The sequence below is a fragment of the Lolium perenne genome, chromosome 3 (assembly GCF_019359855.2).
Source record: "Lolium perenne isolate Kyuss_39 chromosome 3, Kyuss_2.0, whole genome shotgun sequence".
In the NCBI taxonomy this organism is placed as follows: domain Eukaryota; kingdom Viridiplantae; phylum Streptophyta; class Magnoliopsida; order Poales; family Poaceae; genus Lolium; species Lolium perenne.
In genome coordinates, this window is record NC_067246.2 from 37,425,983 (window position 1) to 37,440,331 (window position 14,349).

Consider the following 14,349-nt stretch of genomic DNA (forward strand, 5'->3'; position numbering starts at 1 on the left):
CGCCCCGAGGTCTGCCGGCTCGCCGACGCCCCGTGATCTGCCTCATTGGTCCGTCGCCTCTTCTTTGACGCCTGTGTTGGCTCTCCAACCGCCGAAGACATCGCCTCTTCTTATCCTTCATCTTCATCTTTTGCATGCAAAAATCAGTTCTGTAAGAGCTGTGGCAGCCTTTATCTACATTCATGAGAGCAAACTTGCACATGTAGATTTTAAAAATTAGAAATCAATTGCTACATGCTATTAGTCTGAAAAATAAACATACATTCAAATTCAGTATACAAGGAATCCACTTGTGGCCCAGCAAACATCGCAGACCCATCCACTTGTGCCACTACTTGATTGGTGATAACCACAACAACTCCAAACTGCAACTCAACACTTTTAAAAGCACTTGAGCCAACTATCTAGCATGAACTTAGTGTACTTTGAACGAGTAACGAATTAACAATGCCTTGATTTTTTAGAAAATAAAAAGTGTTTCTTGTCTTTGCAAAAAATATGGTTGTAACTAAAATTACTGCTTTTGTGTGTGCAGTCTGAGAATTTATAAATACATCAAGGTTTCGATTCTACTGTTAGGTGTCATCACCTTATAGTATCATGCCGAAATGAAAAGTAAATGCTTGGATGTGAAAAATGTTATAATAATTACTCACGGCTAATGGTGTGTTTTTCTTAGAGCAGTGATAGTCGAGGCTAAGCTGCAATAAATATCTGCCTCTATGCTTTTCACACCGAAAAAATGGGAATGGAATAATACTCATGTTTCAGAGGGGCAACATCAAACATGTATGACGGGCAGAAAACATATTCTTCTTCTATGCAGGGAGGCAGAAAATAGACTGTGGCTCGCTGACCTTGTGCATTGGCATGTCGTATTTGAGAAGGCAGGAAAGCAGGTTCAATGTCGGGCGTTGATCCAATGATTACTTGAGATAAAGTTTCAAGTGACATACCTGGTGTTTGGTTATCATTGAGTGAGTGGTTATCATTTAGCATTTGCACTGGGGTGCAAATTTCATAAGCCATCATTAGATCTTGACATTCAATAACAAGTGAAAGCAACAATTTCTTAGTGGTTAAAGCACATTATTTTACACCTTTCAGTCGTTTCATATGAGCCATCATGAAATTGTTTACGAGACAATGCTCCCAGTGATGTAAAAAATGACTGAACCTGCCAAACAAATAGTTAAGTGTTAGAAGGCAACAACTGAATATCACTTTTCAACAATTTTGCACAGATGCACAAATATTTTGGTGGTGCAAATTTTATAGACTCTCACATCGAGCTCAATAACTTTTCCCATGTCTGATATCTCATGTTTTTAAAAGGCACATGCATGTTTTTAAAATTCAGAGTACTCTAAAATACTTAGAGAAAGTTTGGTCGTAATTGGTCGTCGTCCTTCGTTGCCCACCCGCCTGGGCCAAGCGTTAACATGGGCCGAATGTAATCTCGCCAGGAAATATAAATCACGCTAGGTATGCAATCTCGTCGGTATGTAATCTCGCGGAAAATCTCGCCAGGAAATCTCGCCAGGAAATATAAATCACGCATGAATGGAATCTAAACAGAAATAAATCAAGAACGACCGATGAATTAGGAAATCTCGCATGGAAATAAACCAAGAATGACCCATGAATCGGAAACACCCATGACGCATGGTATGAATCAGGAAACACCCATGACGCATGGTATGTAATCCTTCCCAGTAATCACGCATGAATCCTTCCCGATAATCGTGCTTTGTAATCACCATTAAAGGACGCAGGTTAAAATTAGGATTCACGCCAGGAAATAAATCACGCCAGGTTAAATGAATGAACCATCTTACCATAGCTCCAGGCTAAGGTCATCTTCATCTCAGTCGAGTTCATCCATCTTCAGTCGCCATGCTCGCCAATACACCTTCAGTCGCCACGCCTCCAAGAGGGTAATGGCACCAAGGTAAGTTCCGGCATCACGTTTTACTCATGTTCTTAGCATCACGTTTTACTCATGTTTCTCCGTTTATAATGCAGTCATGTTACATTACGCAATGTGGAACAATTGCATATCTACAACAGATCCTGGAGGCAACTGCGAAACTTATTTCTGGTCAAATAAAAAACAATAGAGGAGGTGATCTAATCTACCATGCTATCCTCGTTGACGAAAATGTAAGTATTCCAACAATTATGATATGTGTAAGAGGTGAATAATGAGTTGGCACCAAATTTAGGGAACTACCCGTCAACTCCAAATACCTAGCCCTTTATTTCCATTGAATTACTTCAAACATGATTTGTTGGTGTATGAACAGAGGGCACTCAGTTCACCTATAACTCCATGGATACCTTAATGTCTCATGTCTCCAGTAGCTTTAGGTGAACTTGAGCATCACAGTGAATTAATTAATCTAGAGCAGCTCAAGTCTCTCTCTGATTAGGGGCAGCTTAGCTTAGCATGTGATATATAATTCAGTTAAAGTGTTTTAGTGCAAAACAAAATCATGTGTTATATAATTCAGTTAAGCTTCTGTGTTATGACTACTTCCAAGTGTTATGACTACAAATAGCTAATCCTTGCCACGACAAAACTTTTCTAGGCAAGCACACATCAGATGTGAGAAACATCAGAAAGTGCAAGCATGCCAAATGCAACCTGCTCAACATACTTAAACTGAAATTTCTACACAGCACCATGCTATTTGTTTTTGAGAACCCTTGAGCTGGTATTCAGGAATTTTATAAAATCTGCAAGCATGCCAAATAGCACGAATAAAAAACAATAGAGAATTACTCACCTTGTCAATCCTTGATGGCAGACTCGATTTCTGCGGGTGCTAGATCTGCGCCAGGCCGTAGTGGCGAGTTGCTGGAGGCAAGCACACCGGAATAGGTAGGCGCGAGATGGCCGTGGTCAGCACACCAACTCTCACCGCTGACCAAATGCAATTAGCGTAATGCAAACAATAAAGCTCACAGCTAGGAAACAAAATGAAGACAAACAATAAACTGAGCCAAACTAAATCAGGGTTTCTTACCCGAGAGAACAAAGAAATCAATGCACTTCCTTGTCATGAACCAACCAGCTAATATGGACCAACCAGCTAACATGGAGTATGTATCATGCATTCCTGCAAGCATGCAAGCATGCAAGCAATGATATTAAACGTAAGATTACTATTTGGCGTAGTACCATGCAACAGAGTAGTCTTCATTAACTATAATTTGAACTCTCGTCCAGTGATCCTAAATTCGAGTCTATCAAACATATAGAGAAAAGGCACATCTTAGAAAATTAAATTACCAATTAATTCACAAAATTTTAATGCTTAATTGCTTATGAGTTGAACAACAAATTTTTTGAGGATCGTTAATACCCACTAATCCAACACAAAATTCGAGTTTCTTGGCCTATTTGTGGAACCCAACAATGCATATACGGCAGGATATCATCAACTAAAATAAACACAAGTTGAAACCCTCAAGTTTCCTGAACACCCCAACCCAATCAAGTAAAACAAACGCATAAGAACTAATAATACAATATCTAAAAAAAATTGCCAAACGAGCACATCAACAGATATTCAGAGCACTTAGCATGACCGCTTGTGAAAAAACTAACCAAACAATGTTCAGAAGATATAATTGTCTTAAGTGTACTGAGAAGGCAGCAATGAATAATCAGAGCACTAGAAGCATGTCAAAATATGAAAAGACACAATCCAAAATTCCAAACTGTACTAACAAGCGATTGTGCTTTACCAATGAAGAGGCTGCAGAGCTATGAAGCAAAACTGTTAATGGATTCAATAACTAAACCTTCAGACACTTCCCAATCCATAAAACCTGCAAAATAAGAAGTCATCCAAAATTTATAGTGCTTTGAAAGTGAAATTTAGCTTTACAAAATATCTTAGGATAGTGGACATATTACAACACTTGATGGTAAAAGGAAATACTGTCTTATAATAGTGAACAGATTTCAACAAAATCCCATATATTACTGGACAGTTAAATTATGTAAAGCAATAATATTGCTCGTGCAATTGCAGACATATAGCTACTCCGTGCAATTTAGCTACTGTTCACTATTATAAGCACCACCATTTTTTGTCGTCTCTCATCCGAAAATATGCCTCTGTTCACTATTATAAGATGCTTTGAAAGTGAAATTTAGCTTTACAATATCTTAGGATAGTGGACGTATTACAACACTTGATGGTAAAAGGAAATATCAGACTGCTTAGTTGGTTACATGAATAAGCAAGCATGCAACTGCTGACGACCAGTGACAGGTAAGACATGAAATTGAAGTTCATCATCACATACCACAATACTATAATTAACCACGCAGGAACAAAATCTGATACTAAGTTGCACAGATCAATAGGAAAGCAAGCAATCACATGATTAACAGGAAAGCAATCTTCTACTAGATCTTTGAAGCCATGGAATCAATCATACTCAGACCCACGGACCTGAACACAATGCACGCGCATACACCATGGCTGGATGGGAAATTTCACGGAGGGAACTGTTCGTACTTGCTCACGCCCGCGGCCGCCTCGGCTAGAGCTTGCCCAGCCGCGCCATGGCCGAGCTCGCCTTCACCGCCCCTCGAGGAGCTCGCCCGCGCCGCCCCATCGCGGAGCTCGTCGGCGCCAGCATCTCGCCGTGGTCGCCCGCGCCGGCTATGGCGTACCTCGCCCGTGCCGCCCCTGGAGGATCTCTCCCGCGCCGCCCCTAGCTGGCTCGCCCGCTCCGTGCCATGGCCGAGCTCGCCCTCGCAGCCCCTCGAGGAGCTTGCCCGCGATGCCCCGTCGCGGAGCTCGTCTGGCACCTGGCCGTGGTCACCCACTCCGGAGCTTGCCCTCGCCGTCCCTGGTGGTTGGAGGAAACGCGGTGGGGGAATGGGGAATTGAGTGGGAGAGGGAGAGACCGGAGTGGGAGAGAGAGAGTGGTTTTTTTTTTTTTTACAAAGCATTTCATGTTACAAAGCGGAGGAGGCACCACTTCCGTGCGAGAGATTTTTTTTAGGGTTGTTTTTATTTTACAAAGCGGAGGAGGCACCACTTACTTGCGAATTTACAAAGTATTTTCTATTATATTATACCCCTACACTACCGTGATTCCCTTTATTTATTCGGAATGCGAACTACTTTTTTTTAGATGAACGTGAACTACTTCTCGCATGAGAAAACAAAATGAAGACTTAAATTAATCCTTACTCCCCTAAACTTTAATGACAGCGAGGAGCGTATCCGCCTCGGGACGTTCGACACCACGCACGAGGCGGCGCGGGCCTACGACGCCGTCGCCTGGCGCCTCGGCCGCCCGCGCCAGCAAATGAACTTCAACGACATTTGGACGCGCGAGCAGGAGGAGATGCTCGCGCCGCCATCGCTGGCCGTCACGACCGAGCAGCGGCGGCGCGCTCGCGAGCTCGAGCAGCGCCTGCACGTCGCGGAGCAGGCCGAGCGCCTCCGCCTCGAGTAGGCGCGCGCGTTCCCGGAGGACGTCACCGCCATGGAAGCTTTCTACGCTCAGAAGAAAGAGGAGAAGGCGAAAGCGGCGACAAAGAAGAAGGCCGACCGCGAGAAGCGCCGCGCTGAGTCGGCGGCGAGGAAGGCCGAGAGGGCGGAGAAGGCGGCGTGGATGGCGAGGAGGGCGGAGGAGAAGAAGAGAGGCGCCGGACCGTCCACGAACATGCCCACCTCCTCCTCCTCCTTCGAGTGGACGACCACTCCGGTCTCCGACACGACTCCAACTAGCGGATCGTCGGACCACGACTGGGAGGACTCGGAGTAGATTAGTTTAGTTTAATTTAAATAAAATGTGGGTGTTTGTCGAACTTCTAATATATTTCGTAATTTTCAGTTAAAGTTTCGTACTTTATTTGATTCATTTTGAACGATATACAATCAAACTAGCCGGTCGCGTGGCCGCGCGCGCTGTATTTTGCCGCATCCGCCGGAGGGCCAATTTTACCGCCCGTGCACGCGCTGCATTTTGGTGCGTCCGGCGGAGCAAAGTTCGGCCAAACGCGCGCCAACCATTTACAGCGCGGCGGAAGAGAGGTTTAGCACGCCGATTTTTTGAGCGTTTGCTCTTACCCCAAGCAGAAATTTCAAACCCACTTCAACAGTAAAACAAAATGTCAAATGGTTATCCCTGCATAGGAAAACCAAACCTCCATAGCAAATGAGGTATTTGACGTATGCCAAATCAAAAAACCCGCAATGCTTCACCATGCTCATCCTTAGATAAAAACAACATATTTTTCTGAAGCTCAAACTGCATTAAATTGAGACTAACACACTGAATAAATTTGCAAGTGACTAAATTTAGTTTTAAGATAACAATTTGTTTACACAAAATATCAAATGAACAACAAGCAACAGGCAACACAGTGCCTCCCTTATTTATGCAGCTTGCAACAATGCGCAGTATATCCCCTTCGTTGTACTCTAACAATGATATTCTGCAATACAAAAATATAATTAAACAAACTCAACACCAAAAACATGAAAATTGTAAGTACGGGCATTGTTGTGACTATGTATTAAGTTCTTCTATGATACATTTCAACCAACATTCGGTCCTTTTTTTATTGTCTACACTTTGCTACTCTATGTACCCACCTATAAATCTATTTTCAAAATTTCATATATGATATTTAGATTATATATGTGTATTGAGAAATATAATTTGAGGACCCGTAGCAACGCACGGGCATTTGTACTAGTTGGGCAGCAAGGAAGACGATGGACAAGTTCGTTGGTGGAAGAAATCTTGTGTTGGTGGCAAGGAAAGATATATGTCCATGTGTGTCAGTGTGTGACTCGGTGCCGTGTCCCCTGCGTTTGGAGGGTAACGTGAGGGACGCGTTTGTGTGCATTGGGCTTTGCCCAGTAGCACTAGGCCAGTACGTTTCCTTGGAGATTACGTATTTTAACTGGTCACATATATGGCATTGCTCCCTCAGGTCCAAAATACTGTACTTGTCTCCATCGATAGTCAGACGCAGCCTTTCTATGTTTCCGGCAGATTGCCGTGGCGCCGGACATCATGGCTGCCACCGCCTTCGACGATCTGCCTGAGATGATCATCACCCAAGAGATATTCATGAGGCTACCGTCCAGGGACGTCCTCCAATGTAGCGCCGTCAGCAGGTCATGGCGTGTTGCCACCACCAACAAGGAGTTCCTGCTCAAGCACTACAGCCGCCAGCCATCGCTGCCCCTCGTTTTTCACAAAGTCAGTCCCTCGATCTACGAGGTTGAAGCTCTTGATATCCGCGAAGCCCCTGCCAAACGCTGGCATGTTCTTGACCCTGATATGTACACAGCGATCCTAGCCTCCTGCGACGGTCTTGTCCTGCTCTCCCTCCAGACCCCCCGTTTCAGCGTCGTCAACCCAGTCACACACCAACGGTTCATGCTCCCTGGTCTGAAAGGCGCCGGTAGGTGCAATGTTAAAGCAATGTATCCACACCCACGCCGGTCCGGCGAGTACCAAATTCTGTTCTGGAGGGGGGAACGCGAGCTTCGCGGTGGCTACCAAATCCTCACAGTTGGGTCCTCCAAGAACCAGAAGCCGAGGTGCATAGGGTGGTACCCAGTGGCCTCTGCTTGTACTAGGACGGTGTACTTGCTGGCTGGAAGGCATTCATACATGTGGCGTCCTCCTATTCTGCTCAATGGCTGCCTCCACTGGAGCTACGGTTTAGATCGACTGCTCATTTTTGACACATTGAAAGAATCGTTTAGGTCCATGAGGCCTCCCATTGCTGCTAGAGGGAGTTGTCGATATTTGCTTGAGATGGAAGGTAGGCTTGTCATGAGGTGCATAGATGATGTTGAGGGGATCATGCAAACATGGGTGCTGCAAGACTATGAGCGTGTGACCTGGTCACTGAGGTGTCAGATTGAGTTCCCAGTGGCATACTATGGGACTAGTATACTTTTGTGTTGGGAAAAATATAGTGTGCTTGTCTACTATCTGAAGCCATACTTGCACCAACTTTACCACGACGAAAGTGGTAAGTTACTGGATAAATTTCAGTGGGAAATAGACTATCCATGCAATACGGGGCATTGGTTTAAGGAAAGCCTTGTCAGGCATACTTTTTTCCCAAGACAAGGTGGTGGCCATGCGAGTCAATCATGATTTTTCCGAAGGCTTTAGCCGTTGTTGTGATTTATTGATGATAAATCTGTACTGAGTTAGCACTCACGAGTTTGTATAGTTCGCCTACACAACAATTTCTGTGTGAAATGAACATGATATCTACAGTATGATCTGTATATTGCATCGAGCAATTAACTTTTATTTTTGCGTACATAATAATATTCACTGTCGTTTTAATATGTTGCTGGCATTTTGTTAGCTATTCATTTTATTCTTTTTGGAAACAGTCATGTGAAAAACTTCGACGACCTACCTATTCTACGGCTACGTATTCTATGGACGCATGGCCCGCATCTGAATGACGAACTACACATGTAGGACTAGCGATCTAAAAATATATTATAGAAGTAGTTCGAAAATGAACACAATTCCTCAATGAAGCAGAGCCATCATATTTCCTTAGGTCATAACTCCGTGGAGACTTGGTATTGCTATATCTTGTAGTTTATCCATATAGTCATCGAATAGCGTAATCTTATGGAGATACTAGAGTTTGCTGAATCATTTTGTGTGGACCTCTCTTTTATGGAATTATATACCTTTGACGAATCTTTTTATGGAGGAGACGCGGCTCTGGCAAAATATAGGTTTTGACGGAGACATCATTACGTCAGTCATGCATAAGTGAGCCATAATACTTATGTTTTCAGTGACATGGCACCATATTAAGGACAGCTTGACCAACCAGCTATGGCACAACTATCATATACTATCTCTTAAGTTGCATTTTTTAAATTAATGCCGATGTGGACTGGTAAGGGCATCTCCAACGGGGCGACGCATTTCAGCGTCCGAAAATGTCCGCGCGCGTCCATTTACGTCGGCCGAAATGGTCGAAATCGACCGCTCGTCCGTTTGCATTGGGGGTGGCTCTAGCGGCACGACACATTTTTTGCCCGAATCATTTTTTATAACATGAAAACATAATTTACATAGTTGAACACATGGAAATAAACCCTAAAACGCCTGCGCCTACTGCTTCTCCTCATCGCTGTCGAGCATGATGAGCTTCGGTACCACCTACGGCCAGTTGGGAACCGGAGGAACGTACGCCGGGCGCGCCGGCGGTGCCGGAGGTTGAGGCGCTTAGGGCTGTGGCGGAGGTGGAGGCGCCCAGAGCTGTGGCGGAGATGGAGGCGCTCAGGGATGTGGCGGCGGTGGAGGCGCCCATGGATGTGACGGCGGTTGAGGAGCCCAAAGGTTGTACGGTGGCGGTTGTGGCGTGGCCGAGTCCTGGAGCTAGTCGTAGGGTTCGTCCTCCGATAGGCCCGGCGGCATGAAGCTGGTGGCGTACCGGGGCAGCAGCAGCTGCACAGGTCGGTCGTTCTCGGAGACGAGGACGCCAAGCTTCGCCATCTTGTCATCCTTCATGTTGTCCGGGAACTCGAACTTGCGGCCCTCCGCCATGGCCAGCTGCCAATCCTGGAACACGACCGCGACGTAGTCGTTGCTGTCGTCCTTGACATCCTCGATGTGGTACGCCAGTGCCTCGATTTAGTCGTCGTCCTCGTATTCGTCATAGTCATCGTCGTACTGCGCAGGCGTCGGCGCCTGGTGCGCACGCGTCGACGCCTGCTGTCTTTGAAGACGAGGCGGCGGTGGACGGTCGAAGGGAAAGTCCCTGTCGCCCATGAAGCCCGCCCTCCTCCTCCGATCCCTCTCAGACACGAGATACGTGCGCCAACTATCGAAGTCGATGGCGTACGCCGGATCGGCGCGGAGGTCCGGCAGCAGGTACCGCCTCTTTCGCCGGATCTCGGCGCTCCTATCTGGCTCGCGCGCAGGCACCGGAGGGACGGGCACACGGCGGTAGCTGAGCCGCCAGCCCCAGGCATGTGCACATCCCTGCAGGCGTCGCACGGCGTGCAGTGCGCGTGCATCAGCCTGCCCACGCTGACGGGCAGCGCCACCCTGCTCGGCCGCTCCTCCTTCTTGGTGTCGCTGCCGTACGCCTCGAAGTCGTTCTTCTTCTTCCCCATGGTGCTGCAGCGGTGGTGGTGCGAGTGGAGGTGTGGGCGATGGAGGAATGGTGCCGGCGGACTTTTAAGGCCGGCCGCGCGCGGAAAACGGTGCCATTGAAGGCGACGCAGAAGCCTAGCCGCCGCCCGCTAGTGCGCGCCAGAAGAGGCAGCCGCGACATTGATGGCGAAGGTAGCGGCGCAGACGTGGAAGCGCTGACCGCAGAAGCGATGGCCGCGGAAGCGATGCCCTCAATACAGGCTCGCTGCCAGGCGGGACGGTGGAGACGCGAGCGGATACTTTGCGCATACGCGCAGCGTCCGTCGCGACGTATTCTAGGCGCAAATATGCGCCGGGTTTGTGTCGCATCGGACGGCCCAGCCAGCGTCGCTAGAGGTGGTGTCAAACGCATTTTTCGGCCTGGCGGACGTAAACGGTCGCTCAGCGTCCGTTTGCGTCGCGCCGCTGGAGATGCCCTAAGTAAATTTATCAGTTCTAGGCGAATGCTTATATATATGCCCAAGGTAGACCAATATTTCACAGTCACTTAATAAATTTTTCCAGACGAAAATGTTGTCCTCCAAGATCATCGAAATTAATTACACGTTCAAATAGTAGGCCTAGCTAGCTGCAACTGGTCAATAATGCAACACTTATTGCTGGCAGAGCCGTTTCTGCTGCAGATTACGGTAGGTACGGGTTGCCATTGCCATCTTGTCTCCGTAACATACAGTACAGAAGGTCAGGGCATCTCTAGCGGCCCGACGCAAATAGTCACTGAGCGACCGTTTTCATCTGCCGTGACCGGAAATGCGTCTCGCACCACCTCCAGTGGGGCGACGTAAAGTGATTGGGCCATCCGCGGAGACGCAAATCTGGCCCAAATATGCGCCTGGAATGCGTCTCTGACGGACGCTCGGCGGTGATACGTCTCAAACGTATCTATAATTTCTTATGTTCCATGCTAGTTTTATGACAATACCTACATGTTTTATACACATTATATGTCATTATTATGCATTTTCCGGAACTAACCTATTGACGAGATGCCGAAGGGCCAGTTCCTGTTTTCTGCTGTTTTTGGTTTCAGAAATCCTAGTAAGGAAATATTCTCGGAATCGGACGAAATCAATGCCCAGCATCCTATTTTTCCACGAAGCTTCCAGAATACCCGAGAGCCACCAGAGGGGAGCCCTGGGGGGGCCACACGCCAGGCCGGCGCGGCCCAGGCCCTGGCCGCGCCGCCCTATTGTGTGGTGGCCCCGTCAGCCCTCCGACTCCGCCTCTTCGCCTATTTAAGCCTCCTCGACCTAAAACCTCGAGACGGAAAAGCCACGGTACGAGAAACCTTCCAGAGCCGCCGCCATCGCGAAGCCAAGATCTGGGGGACAGGAGTCTCTGTTCCGGCACGCCGCCGGGACGGGGAAGTGCCCCCGGAAGGCTTCTCCATCGACACCACCGCCATCTTCATCAACGCAGCTGTCTCCCATGAGGAGGGAGTAGTTCTCCATCGAGGCTAAGGGCTGTACCGGTAACTATGTGGTTAATCTCTCCCTATGTACTTCAATACAATAATCTCATGAGCTGCCTTACATGATTGAGATTCATATGATGATGCTTGTAATCTAGATGTCATTATGCTAGTCAAGTGGATTTTACTTATGTGATCTCCGGAGACTCCTTGTCCCACGTGTGTAAAGGTGACAGTGTGTGCACCGTGTGGGTCTCTTAGGCTATATTTCACAGAATACTTATTCACTGTTATGAATGGCATAGTGAAGTGCTTATTTATATCCCTTTATGATTGCAATGTGTTTTGTATCACAATATATCTGCGTGCTACTCTAGTGATGTTATTAAAGTAGTTTTTTCCTCCTGCACGGTGTAATGGTGACAGTGTGTGCATCGTGTAGTACTTGGCGTAGGCTATGATTGTGATCTCTTGTAGATTATGAAGTTAACTATTGCTATGATGGTATTGATGTGATCTATGCCTCCTTTCGTAGCGTGAAGGTTACAGTGTGCATGCTATGTTAGTACTTGGTTTGGTTATGTTGATCTGTCATGCACTCTAAGGTTATTTAAACATGAATATCGAATATTGTGGAGCTTGTTAACTCCGGCATTGAGGGTTCGTGTAATCCTACACAATTAGTGGTGTTCATCATCCAACAAGAGAGTGTAGAGTATAGCATTTATCTATTTATTCTGTTATGTGATCAATGTTGAGAGTGTCCACTAGTGAAAGTATAATCCCTATGCCTTGTTTCCAATACTGCAATCACCGCTTGTTTACTGTTTTACTGCTTGTTTACTTCCTACAATATTACTACCATCAACTGCACGCCAGCAAGCACTTTTCTGGCGCCGTTACTACTGCTCATATTCATTCATACCACTTGTATTTCACTATCTCTTCGCCGAACTAGTGCACCTATACATCTGACAAGTGTATTAGGTCTGTTGGGGACACAAGAGACTTCTTGTATCGTGATTGTAGGGTTGCTTGAGAGGGATATCTTTGACCTCTTCCTCCCTGAGTTCGATAAACCTTGGGTGATCCACTTAAGGGAAACTTGCTACTGTTCTACAAACCTCTGCTCTTGGAGGCCCAACACTGTCTACAAGAATAGAAGCACCCGTAGACATCAAGCACTTTTCTGGCGCCGTTGCCGGGGAGGAAAGGTAAAAGGCACTCATACTCCGGTCCCAGGTAACTAAGTACTTTTCTGTTGCCATTGTGTGTGTGCTCGAAGCTATTTCCTTTACATCCTGCAATTGCATCTTTTTGTCTCTTGTTTTACACTAGTAAGGCTTAATGGAAGACAACAACAAAATGAGAGATCTTTATGAACTTTATCTTGAATTAGGACATGATGTGTTTGAAGAGAAAATTAAAAAACCCATGGAACTTATGCATGCTAATGGGAATATTATTAGTATGAATGCTTTGAACACCATTGTTGCTAATGCTATGGAAGAATTTAAGCTTGGGGAGGTCGGTTTTGATGAAAATGATCTCTTTAGCCCTCCGGGTATTGAGGAGAAAGTTTATGTTGATTATGATATGCCTCCCATATATGATGATTATAATGATAGTGGTCTTTTAGTGCCGCCTACTATGGAGGATAAATTTAATTATGATTATACTATGCCTCCTATATTTGATGATGAGAATAATAATGATAGCCACTTTGTTGAATTTGCTCCCACTACAACTAATAAAATTGATTATGCTTATGTGGAGAGTAATGATACTTTTATGCATGTGAATAAGAATGCTTTATGTGATACTTATATTGTGGAGTTTGTTCATGATGCCTCTGAAAATTATTATGAGAGAGGAAAATATGGTTGTAAAAATTTTCATGTTACTAAAACACCTCTCTATATGCCGAAATTTTTGAAGTTACACTGGTTTTATCTTCCTATGCTTGTTACTTTGCTCTTCATGAACTTGTTTATTTACAAGATTCCTATGCATAGGAAGCATGTTAGGCTTAAATTTGTTTTGAATTTGCTTCTTGATGCTCTCTTTTGCTTCAACTCTTATTTCTTGGGAGTGCATCATTAAAACTGCTGAGCCCATCTTAATGGCTATAAAGAAAGCACTTCTTGGGAGATAACCCATGTTTTATTTTACTACAGTACTTTTATTTTATATTTGTGTCTTGGAAGTTGTTACTACTGTAGCAACCTCTCCTTATCTTTATTTATTACATTGTTGTGCCAAGTAAAGTCTTTGATAGTAAAGTCAATACTAGATTTGGATTACTGCGCAGAAACAGATTTCTTGCTGTCACGAATTTGGGTATGGCTCTCTGTAGGTAACTCAGAAAAATTTGCCAATTTACGTGCGTGATCCTCAGATATGTACGAAACTTTCATTCAATTTGAGAATTTTCATCCCCTGTAAAATTCGTCTTTACGGATTGTTCTGTTTTGACAGATTCTGCCTTTTATTTCGCATTGCCTCTTTTGCTGTGTTGGATGGATTTCTTTGTTCCATTGACTTCCAGTAGCTTTGGGCAATATCCAGAAGTGTTAAGAATGATTGTGTCACCTCTGAACATGTGAAATTTTGATTATGCACTAACCCTCTAATGAGTTGTTTTGAGTTTGGTGTGGAGGAAGTTTTCAAGGGTCAATAGAGGAGGATGATATACTACGATCAAGAAGAGTGAAAAGTCTAAGCTTGGGGATGCCCCG

The 14,349-nt window shown here is 45.5% G+C and overlaps 1 protein-coding gene and 1 long non-coding RNA gene across 2 annotated transcripts; one reads left to right on the forward strand and one right to left on the reverse strand.

Annotated features, from left to right (window-relative positions):
• Nucleotides 1-3,029: 3,029 nt before the first annotated feature.
• On the reverse strand, nt 3,030-4,555 carry LOC127338042 (uncharacterized). The gene is made up of 3 exons (XR_007874169.2): nt 4,470-4,555; nt 3,754-3,837; nt 3,030-3,122 (listed from the first exon to the last, which is right to left on the reverse strand). It is a non-coding gene; the product is annotated as an uncharacterized lncRNA (long non-coding RNA).
• A 2,504-nt stretch (nt 4,556-7,059) lies between these two features.
• LOC127339054 (F-box protein At5g18160) lies at nt 7,060-8,416 on the forward strand. Its single transcript, XM_051364953.1, has 2 exons — nt 7,060-7,948; nt 8,409-8,416. Exons 1-2 carry the CDS (start codon nt 7,060-7,062, stop codon nt 8,414-8,416), a joined length of 897 nt encoding a protein of 298 aa, XP_051220913.1.
• Nucleotides 8,417-14,349: the final 5,933 nt, after the last annotated feature.

Bases quoted from the DNA above. Each gene is read 5' to 3' on its own strand.
- LOC127339054 (XM_051364953.1), top strand. From the start codon at position 7,060: ATGGCTGCCACCGCCTTCGACGATCTGCCTGAGATGATCATCACCCAA.